Source organism: Coregonus clupeaformis, chromosome 24, assembly GCF_020615455.1.
Source record: "Coregonus clupeaformis isolate EN_2021a chromosome 24, ASM2061545v1, whole genome shotgun sequence".
Taxonomy (NCBI): domain Eukaryota; kingdom Metazoa; phylum Chordata; class Actinopteri; order Salmoniformes; family Salmonidae; genus Coregonus; species Coregonus clupeaformis.
In genome coordinates, this window is record NC_059215.1 from 13,333,757 (window position 1) to 13,351,843 (window position 18,087).

At 46.1% G+C, this 18,087-nt stretch overlaps 1 protein-coding gene across 1 annotated transcript in view; it reads right to left on the reverse strand.

Annotated features, from left to right (window-relative positions):
• LOC121538003 (membrane-associated guanylate kinase, WW and PDZ domain-containing protein 3-like) overlaps positions 1–18,087 on the reverse strand; it is a 254,542-nt gene that overhangs the window by 26,462 nt on the left and 209,993 nt on the right. The window contains exons 5-8 of the mRNA XM_041845725.2: positions 13,579–13,756; positions 11,745–11,824; positions 10,672–10,729; positions 7,064–7,170 (exon numbers count right to left, since the gene is read on the reverse strand). Of these exons, the coding sequence (XP_041701659.1) occupies positions 7,064–7,170; positions 10,672–10,729; positions 11,745–11,824; positions 13,579–13,756 (423 nt within the window). The remainder of the gene's footprint in view (positions 1–7,063; positions 7,171–10,671; positions 10,730–11,744; positions 11,825–13,578; positions 13,757–18,087) is intronic.

The window sequence follows — 18,087 nt, forward strand, 5'->3', positions numbered from 1 at the left end:
AGGTCCTGGAGTGGCCTAGCCAGTCTCCAGACCTGAACCCAATAGAAAATCTTTGGCGGGAGCTGAAAGTCCGTATTGCCCAGCGACAGCCCCGAAACCTGAAGGATCTGGAGAAGGTATGTATGGAGGAGTGGGCCAAAATCCCTGCTGCAGTGTGTGCAAACCTACAGGAAACGTATGATCTCTGTAATTGCAAACAAAGGTTTCTGTACCAAATATTAAGTTCTGCTTTTCTGTTGTATCAAATACTTATGTCATGCAATAAAATGCAAATTAATTACTTAAAAATCATACAATGTGATTTTCTGGATTTTTGTTTTAGATTCCGTCTCTCACAGTTGAAGTGTACCTATGATAAAAATTACAGACCTCTACATGCTTTGTAAGTAGGAAAACCTGCAAAATCGGCAGTGTATCAAATACTTGTTCTCCCCACTGTATTTCCCTCAGATTACACAGACCCAAAGAATTCGAAAACAAATCCAATTTTGATAAACTCCCATATATATTGGGTGAAATACAACAGTGTGCAATCACAGCAGCATGATTTGTGACCTGTTGCCACAAGAAAGGGGCAACCAGTGAAGAACAAACACCATTGTAAATACAACCTATATTTATTTATTTTCCCTTTTGTAGTTTAACTATTTGCACATCTTTACAACACTGTATATAGACATAATATCTATTCTTTTTGAACTTTTGTGTAATGTTTACTGTTCATTTTTTATTGTTTATTTCACTTTTGTTTATTATCTATTTCACTTGCTTTGGCAATGTAAACATATGTTTCCCATGCCAATAACACCCCTTGAATTGAAATTGAATTGAGAGACAGAGAGATGCAAATTGAGGAAGTACTGTATAAGCAATTACCTAATTATCAAACCTTAATGCCCCATTGAAATATTTTTACTTTACAAATTGCTCTCAAACCTAATGCCCCATTGATGTATTTTACTTTACAAATTGCTCTCAAACCTTAATGCCGCATTGAAGTATTCTACTTTACAAATTAGTGACTATTAATTCCCTGTTTGTTTGTGGTATTATCATCACAAGGCCTGTCACTATTGTTCAGCTGCATTGATCTGACAGAGAAACCATGCTAGGCTAGCTGCTATCACTAATCCATTGATCTGACAGAGATACCACGCTAGGCTAGCTGCTATCACTAATCCATTGATCTGACAGAGAAACCACGCTAGGCTAGCTGCTATCACTAATCCATTGATCTGACAGAGAAACCACGCTAGGCTAGCTGCTATCACTAATCCATTGATCTGACAGAGAAACCACGCTAGGCTAGCTGCTATCACTAATCCACAATGAGAGAGATTACAGTGACACCTCTATGCCGCTACGCTTATTTTATTCTGATATATCCACATGGGACAACTTCAAAGAACACCTGAAGTAGCAGTCTTGTTATTTTTTTTATGGTAGGTAAAGTGTGTGAGTATGTTTGTTTGTTTTGTGTGTGTGTGTGACAGATGCACACAGGTGCATGCTCACAGGCTGTTAGCCATCTGTCCCCTGTATCGTCACAGTGCAGGCTACCGCCACGGTGACAGGATGCTGACAGCAACACGTCACTCAGACTCTCACTAATTCCACCAACACTCAAATCACACATCAAAATACAACATGGCAATAAAATATCCACATCAGGCTTATTCATTTGAAGAGCTGTCTGGTAACAAAGCACAGGCAAGAACTATGCTACTGCTGAACAGAGATGGCCTACTACTCTTATACTTAAGCCTGCCATTGAAAAATACATACTGTAAAAAAATATATATATAACACACGCATGACGCACAAAGCAGTGACAAATCCATTTGGATATGACCTTGACATTTCAAAGCTTACAGAGATGTGATAAACTTTCAGATTGAATTTGCTATGTTATGCCTGCAGGATGGTGCATGGGAATAAATGTCCAGGAGACAAACTGTGTGTGTGTGTTTGTGTTTGTGTGTGTGTGTGTGTGTGTGTCTCAGCAGTGTGTGTGTGTGTGTGTGTCTACACTGCAGGGGTATATCCACCTGAATAACCACCATAACACAGGGATGGAGGCAGACAGACAGCTGACCTCAAACTGCAGCTGGAGGCTCTCACCATGTGACTGAGACACAGCGCCCTTTACCTCTGCATCAGCACAGAGAGAGAGGGAGAGGGAGATCGAGAGGAGGGTGATATTGAGAGCGATAGAGGAGGGAGAGGGAGCAAAGAGATATCCATGGCACCTGTCTGACCTTGGTTTCCATTGGGTGAGTTATAGGCTGTGTCCCCTCTAGTGATGCTTCACGCACTGAGGGATGGATAGGGGGGTGGGGGGCATCAATCTCTTTAAATGGAGTAAATATAGACATCCCCCCTCCTCCTCCACTACCCCCCATGTGTCATGTGTCATGGGATTTAGATTTGCATAATTGCATAGCGCTCAGAGAAAACGGGTTATGCTGAGTGTGATTAACATGACATTCTCGCATAGCAGCAGTGTCACTGAGCCGTTTGTGTGTGAGCATATACAGTTGAAGTCGGAAGTTTATAAATAATTAAATAAATAATTGGTCATTTAGCAGACGCTCTTATCCAGAGCGACTTACAGGAGCAATTAGGGTTACGTGCCTTGCTCAAGGGCACATCGACAGATTTTTCACCTAGTGGGCTCGGGGATTAGAACCAGCGACCTTTCGGTTACTGGCACAACGCTCTTAACCACTAAGCTACCTGCCGCCCGTTTACATACACCTTAGCCAAATACAATTCCTGACATTTAATCGTAGTAAAAATTCCCTGTCTTAGGTCAGTTACGATCACCACTTTATTTTAATAATGTGAAATGTCAGAATAATAGTAGAGAGAATTATTTATTTCAGCTTTTATTTCTTTCATCACATTCCCAGTGGGTCAGAAGTTTACATACACTCAATTAGTATTTGGTAGCATTGCCTTTAAAATGTTTAACTTGGGTCAAATATTTTGGGTAGCCTTCCACAAGCTTCCCACAATAAGTTGGGTGAATTTTGGCCCATTCCTCATGACAGAGCTGGTGTAACTGAGTCAGGTTTGTAGGCCTCCTTGCTCGCACACACTTTTTCAGTTCTGCCCACAAATTTTCTATATGATTGAGGTCAGGGCTTTGTGATGGCCACTCCAATACCTTGACTTTGTTGTCCTTAAGCCATTTTGCCACAACTTTGGAAGTATGCTTGGGGTCATTGTCCATTTGGAAGAACCTTTTGCGACCAAGCTTTAACTTCCTGACTGATGTCTTGAGATGTTGCTTCAATATATCCACATAATTTTCCTTCCTCATGATGCCATCTATTTTGTGAAGTGCACCAGTCCCTCCTGCAGCAAAGCACCCCCACAGCATGATGTTGACACCCCCGTGCTTCACGGTTGGGATAGTGTTATTCGGCTTGCAAGCCGCCCCCTTTTTCCTCCAAACATAACGATGGTCATCATGGCCAAACAGTTCTATTTTTGTTTCATCAGACCAGAGGACATTTCTCAAAAAAGTACCATCTTTGTCCCCATGTGCAGTTGCAAACCATAGTCTGGCTTTTTTATGGCGGTTTTGGAGCAGTGGCTTCTTCCTTGCTGAGCGGCCTTTCAGGTTGTGTCGATATAGGACTCGTTTTACTGTGGATATAGATACTTTTGTACCTGTTTGCTGTTGTTCTGGAATTGATTTGCACTTTTCACACCAAAGTACGTTAATCTCTAGGAGACAGAATGCGTCTCCTTCCTGAGTGGTATGACGGCTGTGTGGTACCATGGTGTTTATACTTGCATACTATTGTTTGTACAGATGAACGTGGTACCTTCAGGAGTTTGGAAATTGCTCCCAAGGATGAACCGGACTTGTGGAGGTCTACAATTATTTTTCTGAGGTCTTGGCTGATTTATTTTGAATTTCCCATGATGTCAAGCAAAGAAACACTGAGTTTGAAGGTAGGCCTTGAAATACGTCCACAGGTACACCTCCAATTGACTCAAATTATGTCAATTAGCCTATCAGAAGCTTCTAAAGCCATGACATCATTTTATGGAATTTTCCAAGCTGTTTAAAGGCACAGTCAACTTAGTGTATGTAAACTTCTGACCCACAGGAATTGTGATACAGTGAATTATAAGTGAAATAATCTGTCTGTAAACAATTGTTGGAAAATTACTTGTGTCATGCACAAAATAGATGTCCTAACCGACTTGACCTTTAATGGCATCTGTCCTCGTGCTCCTAGACCTTAGTGCCGATTTCGACACCATCGATCACCACATTCTTTTGGAGAGATTGGAACCCCTAATTGGTCTACGCAGACAAGTTATTGCCTGATTTAGATCTTATCTGTTGAAAATATATCAGTATATCTGTCTCTGTGGATGGTGTTCCTCAAGGTTCTGTTCTAGGACCACTATTGTTCTGACTATATATGCTACCTCTTGGTGATGTCATTCGGAAACGCAATGTCAACTTTCACTGCTATGCAGACGACACACAGCTGTACATTTAGATGATACATGATGAAGCTCCAAAATTGCCTACCCTGGAAGCCTGTGATTCAGACATAAGGAAGTCCATGGTGGAATATTTTTTACTTTTAAACTCAGACAAAACAGATACGCTAGTTCTACGTCCCAAGAAACAAAGTGATCTGCTGTCGGATCTGACAATTAATCTCAATGGTTGTACAGTTGTCTCAAACAAAACTGAAGGACCTCGGCGTTACTCTGGACCCTGATCTCTCTTTTGACAAACATATACAAATATTTCAAGAGCAGCTTTTTTCCATCTTCGTAACATTGCAAAAAAACGTTTTGTCAAAAAATGGTGCAAAAAAAAGCTAATCCCGCTTTTGTCACTTCAAGATTAGATTACTGTAATGCTCTACTCTCTGGCTACCCAGATAAGGCACTAAATAAACTTCAGCTAGTGCTAAATACGGCTGCTAGAATCTTGTCTAGAACCCAAACATTTGATCATATTACTCTAGCCTCTACACTAGCTTCCTGTCAAGGCTAGGGCTGATATCAAGGTTTTACTGTCAACCTACAAAACATTACATGGACTTGCTCCTACCCATCTCTCCGATTTGGTCTTGCCATACATACCTACACATACGCTACAATCACAAGACGCAGGCCTCTTTATTGTCCCTAGAACTTCTAAGCAAACAGCTGGAGGCCATGCCTCAGGACTACCTGGCCTGACGACTCCTGGCTGTCCCAGCCCACCTGGTTGTCTCCCTCCCTCCCTCAATGTAATCCTGAGGTGCTGACCTGTGATTATTATTGGACCCTGCCGGTCATCTATGAATGGTTGAACATCTTGAAGAACAAGCTGGCCTCAATGGCCATGTACTCTTATAATCTCCACCCAGCACAGCCAGAAGAGGACTTGTGACAACTGCTGATGTAAAAAGGGCTTTATAAATACATTTAATTGATTGACTGATTAATATCCTTACAGACTTATTGAACATAAGAGACTCACTGAAAACCTTGGAAACCACGCTCACTTAGAAACAAGCCAGCCCTAGTCAGCTTAATCAGAGCTGAATGCTGACTTACAGTGTGGTTAGAAAACAGAATGGCTCGGTGACATTACTTAGAGGAAGTGGTCCTGAGAGGATGAGTCAATCATAATGTAATTTATAACCACTACATTATAATTAATCCGTCGTCCACTTGAGTGCCAATCCATTGACACCAAACAACCATGATTCAGCAAACTTTCTACCGTCCGACACGCTCTTCTCTGTCTCTCTCTCTCTCTCTCTCTCTTCTCTGTCTCATGACTCTCTCTTCTCTGTCTCATGACCCTCTCTCTCTTCTCTGACTCATGACTCTCTCTCTCTCTCCTCTGTCTCATGACTCTCTCTCTCTTCTCTGTCTCATGACTCTCTCTCTCTTCTCTGTCTCATGACTCTCTCTCTCGCTCTCTTCTCTGTCTCATGACTCTCTCTCTCTCTCTTCTCTGTCTCATGACTCTCTCTCTCCTCTGTCTCATGACTCTCTCTCCTCTGTCTCATGACTCTCTCTCTCTCTTCTCTGTCTCATGACTCTCTCTCTCTCTTCTCTGTCTCATGACTCTCTCTCTCTCTTCTCTGTCTCATGACTCTCTCGCTCTTCTCGGTCTCATGACTCTCTCGCTCTTCTCTGTCTCATGACTCTCTCTCTCTCTCTCTCTCTCTCTTCTCGGTCTCATGACTCTCTCTCGCTCTTCTCTGTCTCATGACTCTCTCGCTCTTCTCTGTCTCATGACTCTCTCTCTCTCTTCTCTGTCTCATGACTCTCTCACTCTTCTCTGTCTCATGACTCTCTCGCTCTTCTCTGTCTCATGACTCTCTCTTCTCTGTCTCATGACTCTCTCTCTCTCTCATGAGTCTCTCTCTCTCTCTCATGACTCTCTCTCTCTTCTCTGTCTCATGACTCTCTCTCTCTTCTCTGTCTCATGACTCTCTCTCTCTTTCTCTCGCTGTCTTTGTCACTCCCATGACTCTCTCTCTCTCTTTGGTTCTCTCTCTCGGCAGTGTGAAATGTTCGAAGCGATGATTGACAGGGACAGACAAAGGCTTTTTGTGCGAGAGAGCTGTGAGCAAAACGAGTGCCTTCTCTACTTCACAACACACTTGTCTAAATACATTTGAAGTAAAGTGGCTACTATCCAATAGTTGAATTTGAATACCATTGTTACGATGGCCACTTGGTACTGCCCTCACTGACTGCAACTGTCATGATAATCTCTAGACAGTAGACACTACAATGAGAAGTGGTCCAAGTGGCATATCGTGTATTTGGCGTCTACACTGACACCATCTCTCAGCTATGGGGATCTGATTAGAAACAATTCTGACATTCTGGGTTTAGGCTCTGATCCAATAGACACTACCATACAGAATGCATGCCCAATTAAACAGACAATTCATTGAATATGCCCAAATAATTAAACACACTGCTTCATAATAAGTGGTATACTAGTTAGTGACCATGACAATGAGCAGTTTTTATTTGAATCTATGGTGACCCAGGGCTGGCAGAGAGGTGTTACCTGAGGGTGTGTTAGCCCCCTGCGGGCCAGGGGAGGGGGTGTCCAGGCTCAGTTTCCTCTTGGCTTCCAGGACTGGGTTCTCAAACTGGGTCTTCTGGTTGATATGGCTGCAATACAGAGACAAGGGACAAGACAGAACACTCACTGGAGAGAATAATATACAGCACACATATGCGTAGAGTGCTACTGTACATATAAAAAAAACTAAGAAATACAACCTCAAGCAAGGACTAATACACACTTGATAAAAAATCTTAGGGAAGGTGAAACCGACCAAAGGAAAGTCAGTTTTCACAGCTGTCTTTCAATGTTTTCCTTCTCCTCCTAGAGATGACACATAGTTATCTGTATCTATTAATTTGGCAGCAATACAAAAGCCAAGTCATCTCTCAGGAGCAGTTTTCTTCTGTGGTTTGTGTTGTGACCAAAACTCTGTTTCACAGTACAGTCTAGTGACATCCCATATCACTATCCAGCCATTGCAAACCTCTGGTACCAAGCTTATTTTACATCACAGTGATCATATTCAAATCAGAGACACCAACACGCCACTTTCTCATCTGTAAACCACAAAGCAAATAACACTGCAGTACTGTTGACAAACAGCTTTAGCATAGTGGGTGAAACTTCCTTACTTACACTAGGCATGTATAACCACTGACCTAAGATCAGTGGAATAACCCTATACCCAAGACATATATCCTGCCCACAACGGCCACATCTGACTGACCTAGGATCAGTAAAGCAGCCTGTGTGCCTCCTGTTCCCTGCTAGCTGTAGAGCTGTAGATTCCCAGGTCAGCACTTTGTGTTTAAACATCTCCTACTATTCAGAGATGAGCCCCCCAGGTTGAATGTAAAGCAAGGAAAGCAGCTCATCTGCATAATGCGCCTGTGCTTTAACAGGTGTAGCTCAGCGCCAGTCGTTACTAGATTTTTGGGGGGAATGGATGCCACTCCCACTCTACTCGTTGAATCACATGCATGCGGAGTGTGTGTGTACAGTTGAAGTCGGAGTCATTAAAACTCGTTTTCAATCACTCCACACATTTCTTGTTAACAAACTATAGTTTTGGCAAGTCGGTTAGGACATCTAGTTTGTGCATGACACAAGTAATTTTTCCATCAATTGTTTACAGACAGATTATTTCACTTATAATTCACTGTATCACAATTTCAGTGGGTCAGAAGTATACATACACTAAGTTTACTGTGCCTTTAAACAGCTTGGAAAATTCCAGAAAATGATGTCATGGCTTTAGAAGCTTCTGATAGGCTAATTGACATACTTTGAGTCAATTGGAGGTGTACCTGTGGATGTATTTCAAGGCCTACCTTCAAACTCAGTGCCTCTTTGCTTGACATCATGGGTAAATCAAAAGAAATCAGCCAAGACCTCAGAAAAAAATTTGTAGACCCCCACAAGTCTGGTTCATCCTTGGGAGCAGTTTCCCAATGCCTGATGGTACCACATTCATCTGTACAAACAATAGTACGCAAGTATAAACACCATGGGACCACGCAGCCGTCATACCGCTCAGGAAGGAGACGCATTCTGCAAATCAATCCCAGAACAATAGCAAAGGACCTTGTGAAGATTCTGGAGGAAACAGGTACAAAAGTATCTATATCCACAGTAAAACAAGTCCTATATCGACATAACCTGAAAGGCCTCTCAGCAAGGAAAAAGCCACTGCTCCAAAACCGCAATAAAAAGCCAGACTACGGTTTGCTACTGCACATGGGGACAAAGATCATACATTTTGGAGAAATATCCTCTGGTCTGATGAAACAAAAATAGAACTGTTTGGCCATAATGACCATCCCAAGCCGAATAACACTATCCCAACCGTGAAGCACGGGGGTGTCAACATCATGCTGTGGGGGTGCTTTGCTGCAGGAGGGACTGGTGCACTTCACAAAATAGATGGCATCATGAGGAAGGAAAATTATGTGGATATATTGAAGCAACATCTCAAGACATCAGTCAGGAAGTTAAAGCTTGGTCGCAAATGGGTCTTCCAAATGGACAATGACATTTACATTTACGTAAGTTAGTGAGTGCATACATTTTTTTTCTTCCATAATGACCCCAAGCATACTTCCAAAGTTGTGGCAAAATGGCTTAAGGACAACAAAGTCAAGGTATTGGAGTGGCCATCACAAAGCCCTGACCTCAATCCTATAAAACATTTGTGGGCAGAACTGAAAAATCGTGTGCGAGCAAGGAGGCCTACAAACCTGACTCAGTTACACCAGCTCTGTCAGGAGGAATGGGCCAAAATTCACCCAACTTATTGTGGGAAGCTTGTGGAAGGCTACCCGAAACGTTTGACCCAAGTTAAACAATTTAAAGGCAATGCTACCAAATACTAATTGAGTGTATGTAAACTTCTGACCCACTGGGAATGTGATTAAATAAATAAAAGCTGAAATAAATCATTCTCTCTACTATTATTCTGACATTTCATATTCTTAAAATAAAGTGGTGATCCTAACTGACCTAAGACAGGGCCTTTTTACTAGGATTAAATGTCAGGAATTGTGAAAAACTGAGTTTAAATGTATTTGGCTAAGGTGTATGTAAACTTCAACTGTATGTGTGACAGTGTGTGTGCCAATTGCCAGTGTATGTGTGTGTGCCCCTGATAAATAAATAAAAAACAAAAAAAATAGTAATAATAATAAAAAAGAAAACATTTCACAACATTTATTACTTTTATTACTCTATGATGAGCAGAGAAGAAAATACTCTTCAGCAGAGCGGAGAAAAATCATCCTCAGCACTCCCCGTCGACAGCAGACCCAACCCAAAATATCTTCCCGCAGTCATATGTGTCTGTCAATTTGTGTGCATGCCTGTGTGTGTGGGTTTGTGCGTTTCGATGTGTGCCAGTGTGTGTGCCAGTGTGTGTGTGTGTGTGTTTAGAAGAAAAGTACTGTTTGTGCTCTCGTTGGGCATGAGCCATGCTGAGAGTTATCCTCCCTATCCAATCAGGGAACAGAAGCGCTCCTCTGTGACTGAACTCGCTCAGTCCGCTCCTTTGATTGCCTTGGCTCTTGTTCTGTACTTTAGTTAGAAAATAATGATCCATTGTATCTTACTGTATTCATTGAAAATAAAAAGACAGGGAGGGGAAAAGCCCTGGTTGTCCTGGTGATCCCTTTGTATAATCAAACATTGGGCTGTCATTTCCTCTACTCCTCAGAATGGAATACTTCCTCCCTCTGCTCCTAAGGGAGGACATACTGGGTGAACTGTGTGCCAGTGTGCATTTCTCAGCGAGGCGGTGAGCGTCACTCATGCTCTGGACCCCGAGTGCCCCCTGCACCAGGCAGTGGCACCCCTGTAGAGCACCATGGGAATGCTGTTTGGGAAGGCCAGCTGTCCTTAATCCATCTTCTCAAACTCAAGCGCTACTACAGGCTACATTGACTGACAGCCTTCACAAGCGCAGGTCTGCCTGTCCAGCATATCTTAATGACTTCAACTTTGTGTATAGAAATCCCAGCTCATCCCAGCTCATGAAACAAACACTTGTTATTATCAAATAATAACCATGCCACTACTTCCTGTATCACCACAACAATCATGAGAGGTGTACTTACTCCACGTAGTAGGTTCCATACTGTGGGTCCTCAATCTTCTCCCAGCCATACGGAAGTTCTGCAGGCAAGAGACAGACAGAAGCAGATGCAAATCAGTGTGCTGCTAAAGCTCTGGAACAACTGGTACATAGCCTACACACGCAATGAAGCACGCAGCTGTAAATGGCAGCTAACCGCACAGGACTAGGGAAGAAGGGTTTATGTATATATACACACCAACTACTGAGAGGGCTGCCTTATTTGTCACCGGGTGTTTGGGACTTAACATGATCTCTGGAGTGGAAGGGGAGAGAGAGAGACAGAGAGAGACAGAGAGAGAGAGAGAGACAGACACAGAGACAGACATAGAGAGAGAGAGAGAGAGAGAGAGAGAGAGAGAGAGAGAGAGAGAGAGAGAGAGAGAGAGAGAGAGAGAGAGAGAGACACAGACAGAGAGAGAGACACAGAGAGAGAGAGAGAGAGAGAGACACACAGAGAGAAACACACAGAGAGAGCGAGAGAGAGAGAGAGAGAGAGAGAGAGAGAGAGAGAGAAGAGAGAGAGAGAGAGAGAGAGAGAGAGGGATAGGAAGCAAGGAAATGTGGAGTTGTTATGCCCATGCTGAAAAAATAATGGCTTGTCTTTTCCCAGCGGTGTGAGTGGAATCTGGAGTGTGTGCTGTCCTGTGACGAACACATGCAGGGGAAAAGAGTGCTTCACGCAAGAGGGGACTGTGGAATTGCATTTTCAGGGATACAGTGCTGATGAGCTCTCTGCAGGTCTCCCACAAGCCATTAGGGATAGGGGCAGGCTGGGTCCTGCTTAGTGGTTTACTGTCTTGTGTGTATGTGTGTCTGTCTACAGGTCACAGACTTCAGTGACATAGGGGTCTCCACTCATAGTTACAGTATGGTTAATGGGGTGTATTCCGAATGTGGACAGTAATGTGTATGTGTGTGTGTGTATGTGAGTGAGTGAGAGAGTGGTGAGGGTGTATGAGTGCATGTGAGTGAAATATTGCTACAAGATGCTTGTGTAAGAAAGTTTAGTGCTACTACACCGTCTGTATATGAGAATGTATGTATGATTCTCACCTCCATCCTCACACGTCTCTGGGGGCTTGGCCTTCTTGGCCAGCCTGGGGTCCAGCCAGGTAGTGGTCTTGGTGTTGTGACTGTGGAGACAAAAAAATACAATATATACAACGCATCACAACAACTAGGTAAAGTATAGCTAGCTATTCACCAGCCAGTGTTTGGAAACAACTGTTGCGCACCCTAACCATTCGGCCAACCCCCAAGCAAATCAAAATAAAAGGCCCTTCAAAAACGTGTGTCAATATTTTGGAATACAGTGGCTCTTTCAGGGAGCCTTTGAAACTGGAACAAAAGGAGCAGGTGCCTTTGAGGGAGGGATGGAGGGAGGGAGGTAGGGAGAGATGGAGGGAGGGATGGACGTAGGGAGAGATGGAGGTAGGGATGTAGGACGAGATGGAGGGAGGGAGGGATGGAGGTAGGGAGGGATGGAGGGAGGGAGGTAGGGAGAGATGGAGGGAGGGATGTAGGACGAGATGGAGGGAGGGAGGTAGGGAGAGATGGAGGGGGGAGGTAGGGAGAGATGGAGGGAGGGAGGGAGGTAGGGAGTGATGGAGGGAGGGAGGGAGGGAGAGATGGAGGGAGGGAGGTAGGGATGGAGGTAGGGAGAGATGGATGGAGGGAGGGATGGAGAGATGGAGGGAGGGATGGAGGTAGGGAGAGATGGAGGGAGGGATGTAGGACGAGATGGAGGGAGGGAGGTAGGGAGAGATGGAGGGGGGAGGTAGGGAGAGATGGAGGGAGGGATGTAGGTAGGGAGAGATGGAGGGAGGGAGGTAGGGAGAGATGGAGGGAGGGATGGAGGTAGGGAGAGATGGAGGGGGGAGGTAGGGAGAGATGGAGGGAGGGATGAGGTAGGGAGAGATGGAGGGGGAGGTAGGGAGAGATGAGGGAGGGAGGGAGGTAGGGAGAGATGGAGGGAGGGATGTAGGACGAGATGGAGGGAGGGAGGTAGGGACAGATGGAGGGAGGGAGGTAGGGAGAGATGGAGGGAGGGAGGGAGGTAGGGAGAGATGGAGAGAGGGAGGGAGGTAGGGAGAGATGGAGGGAGAGATGTAGGACGAGATGGAGGGAGGGAGGGGTGGAGGTAGGGAGAGATGGAGGGAGGGAGGGAGGGAGGGAGGGAGGGAGGGAGGGAGGGAGGGAGGGAGGGAGGGAGGGAGGGAGGGAGGGAGGGAGGGAGGGAGGTGTAGTCAGAACCAAATAGTGGCAGATAGGTCCTTAGAGGGAGGAATGGAAGGAGGGATGGAGGAAAGGAGGGGGGAAATGAGAGAAAGGTAGAGCAGAGAGCAGAGGAGAGAGGAGAGAGGAGAGAGGAGAAAGGAGAGAGAGCAGGCCTCTGGGAGCATTTCATTTGCCGAATTGTTTCTCCTGTGAAGAGAGAATGGGCTATTGATTTTAGGCAGGCTACAGAACCTGACCCTGACTTCTGTATGCTGTGTGAGCCACACAAACAGACTGACTGGTAAACAATGGATGGAGAGGGAGAGGCCCAGCGCTTTAAGCCCAAGCCAAGCACCATCACATCAAACACAGGAAAACAGTACACCTGTTTTCTAGACGCCAGATGGGTTAAAATAATGAATAATTTCACAAATCCTCCTCCATAATTATAATAACAATAATACTATTGTTAACTTCTCCAACTACTGTACTGCTACTGTACGTCTGAGCCACAGAGAAACAAGTAGGATGCTGTATCTACCAGTGAAACACAGACGTTAGAGTGGAACAAACAAATCACCATGCTCTCTTTCAAAACGACCTCTCGCCACTTCTAGCAACACCACCCTGGCACTGTACTGGAGTAGAGAACCAGAAGACCAGCACTTACTCTATGAAGTAGACCATGCCCGTCTCTGTGTAGGCCATCTCCCAGGTCTTGGGCAGGGGTTCCTGGCTCTCGTCACGTGATAAGGTGCTCCAGGTCCGGAAGTCCATGGCCCCACTACTGGACAGGTTATAGCTGGGCACAGCCTTCCTCCACTCCTGTCCAGCCTTGTCCTTGTGCTCTGTAGCCATATCACCGGAGGGAGAGAAAGACAGGGGGAAGGAGAAGGGTGGTGAGCGTGAGGAGGACGCATGATGAGCCCTGTGAGCTCCCTGCATCTCTCTCTGCTGCTCTAATACAGCTGTGCTGCTTCCCTGGACAGACTGACTGACTGTAGGCTCTAGACCGTTACACACAGCAAAGAACAGGAGAGGGAGAGAGAGGGGAGTAGAGAAAGGGAGGGGACAGAGAGAGATAGGTAGGTAGAGGGTAGAGAGAGGCAGAGAGATACAGAGAGAGAAGCAGAGAGAAGGGGGAGAGAGAGGGAGAGAGTGAGAGAGCGAGAGAGAGAGCGAGAGAGACAGAAGTGCAGCAAGTGTGCCACAGGATTTGCATGTCAGCAGTGATGTTCTGGAGAGCGAGAGGCTCACGGGCAACAAGGGCAGAGCTGACCAACACTACGCTTCAGCCTTACCCAGCCCCGAGCTAAGAGCCCAGACCCTATTAACATCACTAAGCCCTGCCCAGTGAGTGTATGTGTGTTTTGTGTGTGTGTGTGTGTGTGTGTGTGTGTGTTTGTGTGTGCGTGCGTGCGCTCTTATCTGCAGGTTTGTATTTGCATGCCTCTGACCTAGCTCATTACTGTATTCAGAGTTGACTTCTCCTGGTCTGAATGGAGGAAGAAAACTATCCATAAAAGATGAAGGCAAAGAGCTACTGTCAGTAGGAGAGTAAAGTGCTTGAGTCAAGTGATTTTCTTTACATATAAGAACAAGGCGCTCTTCATGATGGAGATATGGAGTCATCCTTTGTAGTTTCAACAGAAAAACGCACATAGATCTATAGGTGAGTCAACCTCCTGCACAGAGGTGAGTAATATGAACCTTTCTGATGTGTAGGAGTGTGTGTGTTTGTGTGTGTGTGTGTGTGTGCATGCACGTGCAGACCATGCAGTGATGAGTATGCATTCTCAATATCATATGAACATCACATCAGTCATTGAACAGTCAAGCCTTTATAAAAACAGCCTTAACTGCTCTATCTACAAGCCTGGCTTCAATATACACTATATATACAAAAGTATGTGGACACCCCTTCAAATTAGTGGATTCGGCTATTTCAGCCACATCTGTTGTTGACAGGTGTATAAAATCGAGCACACAGCCATGCAATCACCATAGACAAACATTGGCAGTAGAATGGCCTTACTGAAGAGCTCAGTGACTTTCAACGTGACAACGTCATAGGATGCTACCTTTCCAACAAGTCAGTAATTTCTGCCCTGCTAGAGCTGCCCCGGTCAACTGTAAGTGCTTTTATTGTGAAGTGGAAACATCTAGGAGCAACAATGGCTCAGCCGCGAAGTGGTAGGCCACAAAAACTCACAGAACAGGATTGCCGAGTGCTGAAGCGCGTAGCGTGTAGAAATCGTCTGTCCTCGGTAGCAACACTCACTACCGAGTTCCAAACTGCCTCTAGAAGCAATGTCAACACAAGAACTGTTCGTCAGGAGCTTCATAGAATGGCTTTCCATGATCACCATGCGCAATACAAAGTGTCAGCTGGAGTGGTGTAAAGCTCGCCACCATTGGACTCTGAAGCTGATGAATCACGCATTACCATCTCGCAGTCCAAACGGACAAATCTTTGTTTGGCGGATGCCAGGAAAACGATACCTGCCCCAATGTATAGTGTCAACTGTAAAGTTTGGTGGAGGAGGAATATAGGTCTGGGGCTGTTTTTTATAGTTAGGGCTAGGCCCCTTAGTTCCAGTGAAGGGAAATCTTAACGCTACAGCATTCAATGACATTCTAGACGATTCTGTGCTTCCAACTTTGTGGCAACAGTTTGTGGAAGGCCCTTTCCTGTTTCAGCATGACAATGCCCCCGTGCACAAAGCGAGGTGCATACAGAAATGGTTTGTCGAGATCGGTGTGGAAGAACTTGACTGGCCTGCACAGAGCCCTGACCTCAACCCCATCGAACACCTTTGGGATGAATTGGAACGCTGACTGCGAGCCAGGCCTAATTGCCCAACATCAGAGCCCTGACCTCACTAATGCTCGTGGCTGAATGGAAGCAAGTCCCCGCAGCAATGTTTCAACATCTAGTGGAAAGCCTTCCCAGAAGAGTGGAGGCTGTTATAGCAGCAAAGGGGGGACCAACTCCATATTAATGCCCATGATTTTGGAATGAGATCTTCGACGAGCAGGTGTCCACATACATTTGGTCATGTAGTGTATAATAGTATTGTTTGATGCATGTACAATATGCCTGAATTTATGTCATCCTCCCTGCTACTTTGCAAACCCATTGAGAAAAGCATCCATTCAGTCAGGAGACTCCCCAGGGACAGATATAGGAGATGTGGCTATGATGTACTATATAGGAAAAGGTAGAATTAAGGGTGTCTCTTCAAGAACAAAAGAAACCACTTGGAGGAAAAACATGAATTGAGTGTTCTCTTCATCCCACACATGCACCCATTGTTGTGTGTGCCCAAGGCTCAGACCTGCATGCCATGCTAATGTGGCTCTCTGCCTGTACAGTCCCTGGCCTGTCTAACTGTTCCTAGACCTGTGCTTCAGTCTCTTTTCCTATGTTGGTAGAGCATGGCGCTTGGAAAGCCTGGGCCGTGGATTCGATTCCTGCTGGTGTCACCCATATAAAATATGTATTTATGCATGATGTAAGTCGCTTTGGATAAAGTGTCAGCTAAATCCTTAAATTATTATTATTGAGGAGTCTCAGAGTAGGAGAGCTGATATAGGATCAGTTTGTATTTTAGGTCATAATGAATAAAATGATATGGACAGCGGGAACCTGATCCTAGATCAGCACACAGTACAGTGAGACACTTTATTAATAAGGGCCCATGCCTTCTCACTGTTCTTAGAACTGTGTTTTGCAGCCCAGCCCTCAGGGCCTGCCCAAGGCCCTTCTGATATGCACATCTGCCTGATCACAACTGAGACATTAAATCAGGCAGAGAAAGTACAACCCAGGTGCCCAGCTGCAGGCAGGACCCTGGAGTGGGTACAGGGTACAGCCATGGGCATGGGCTTAGGCCCATGGCACTAGACAGACTGACCGTCTGATGGATGGGAGGGCTACATTGTCCTCTCTGTCATTGGCACCATGTGAACTCGGAACGGGGGAATGCCCTTTGGACGGAGCCTGAGAGAGCCACTGACCAAACAGGGGACAGATGTGCTGTGGGAACAGAGAGGAGCAGGGGCCAGCTGGAAGGACCCCAAGCCCAGAGGAGAGGCACTCTATAGGGGACGCTTGTAGGGCAAATGGGAGAAGGCCAGATGCTGCCTTGACTTTGTAGAGTTTTGATTTAGAAGTGACCTTCTGTAAGGGACAGATGGATAATCCTGGGGTGTCCCATTTGGAGGAAAGAAAGAATGAGTGTGATGGAGGGTGGAGGGAATGAGTGTGATGGAGGTTGGAGGGAATGAAGGTGATGAGGGGTGGGGGAATGAGGGTGATGAGGGTGGAGGGAATGAGGGTGATGGAGGGAATGAGGATGATGGAGGGTGGAGGGAACGAGGGTGATGGAGGGTGGAGGGAACGAGGGTGATGGAGGGTGGAGGGAACGAGGGCGATGAGGGTGGAGGGAACGAGGGCGATGGAGGGTGGAGGGAACGAGGGTGATGGAGGGTGGAGGGAATGAGGGTGATGGAGGGTGGATGGAACGAGCGTGATGGAGGGTGGAGGGAATGAGGGTGATGGAGGGTGGAGGGAACGAGGGCGATGAGGGTGGAGGGAACGAGGGCGATGGAGGTGGAGGGAATGAGGGCGATGGAGGGTGGAGGGAACGAGGGCGATGGAGGGTGGAGGGAACGAGGGTGATGGAGGGTGGAGGGAACGAGGGTGATGGAGGGTGGAGGGAACGAGGGTTATGGAGGGTGGAGGGAACAAGGGTGATGGAGGGTGGGGGAACGAGGGTAATGGAGGGTGGGGGAACGAGGGTGATGAGGGGTGGAGGGAATGAGGGCGATGGAGGGTGGATGGAACGAGGGTGATAGAGAGTGGATGGAACGAGGGTGATGGAGAGTGGATGGAACGAGCGTGATGGAGGGTGGAGGGAATGAGGGTGATGGAGGGTGGAGGGAACGAGGGCGATGAGGGTGGAGGGAATGTGGCCGATGGAGGGTGGAGGGAATGAGGGCGATGGAGGGTGGAGGGAACGAAAGTGATGGAGGGTGGAGGGAACGAGGGTGATGGAGGGTGGAAGGAACGAGGGTGATGGAGGGTGGAGGGAACGAGGGTGAAGGGAACGAGGGTGATGGAGGGTGGGGGGAACGAGGGTGATGGAGGGTGGAGGGGACGCGGGTGCTGAGGGGT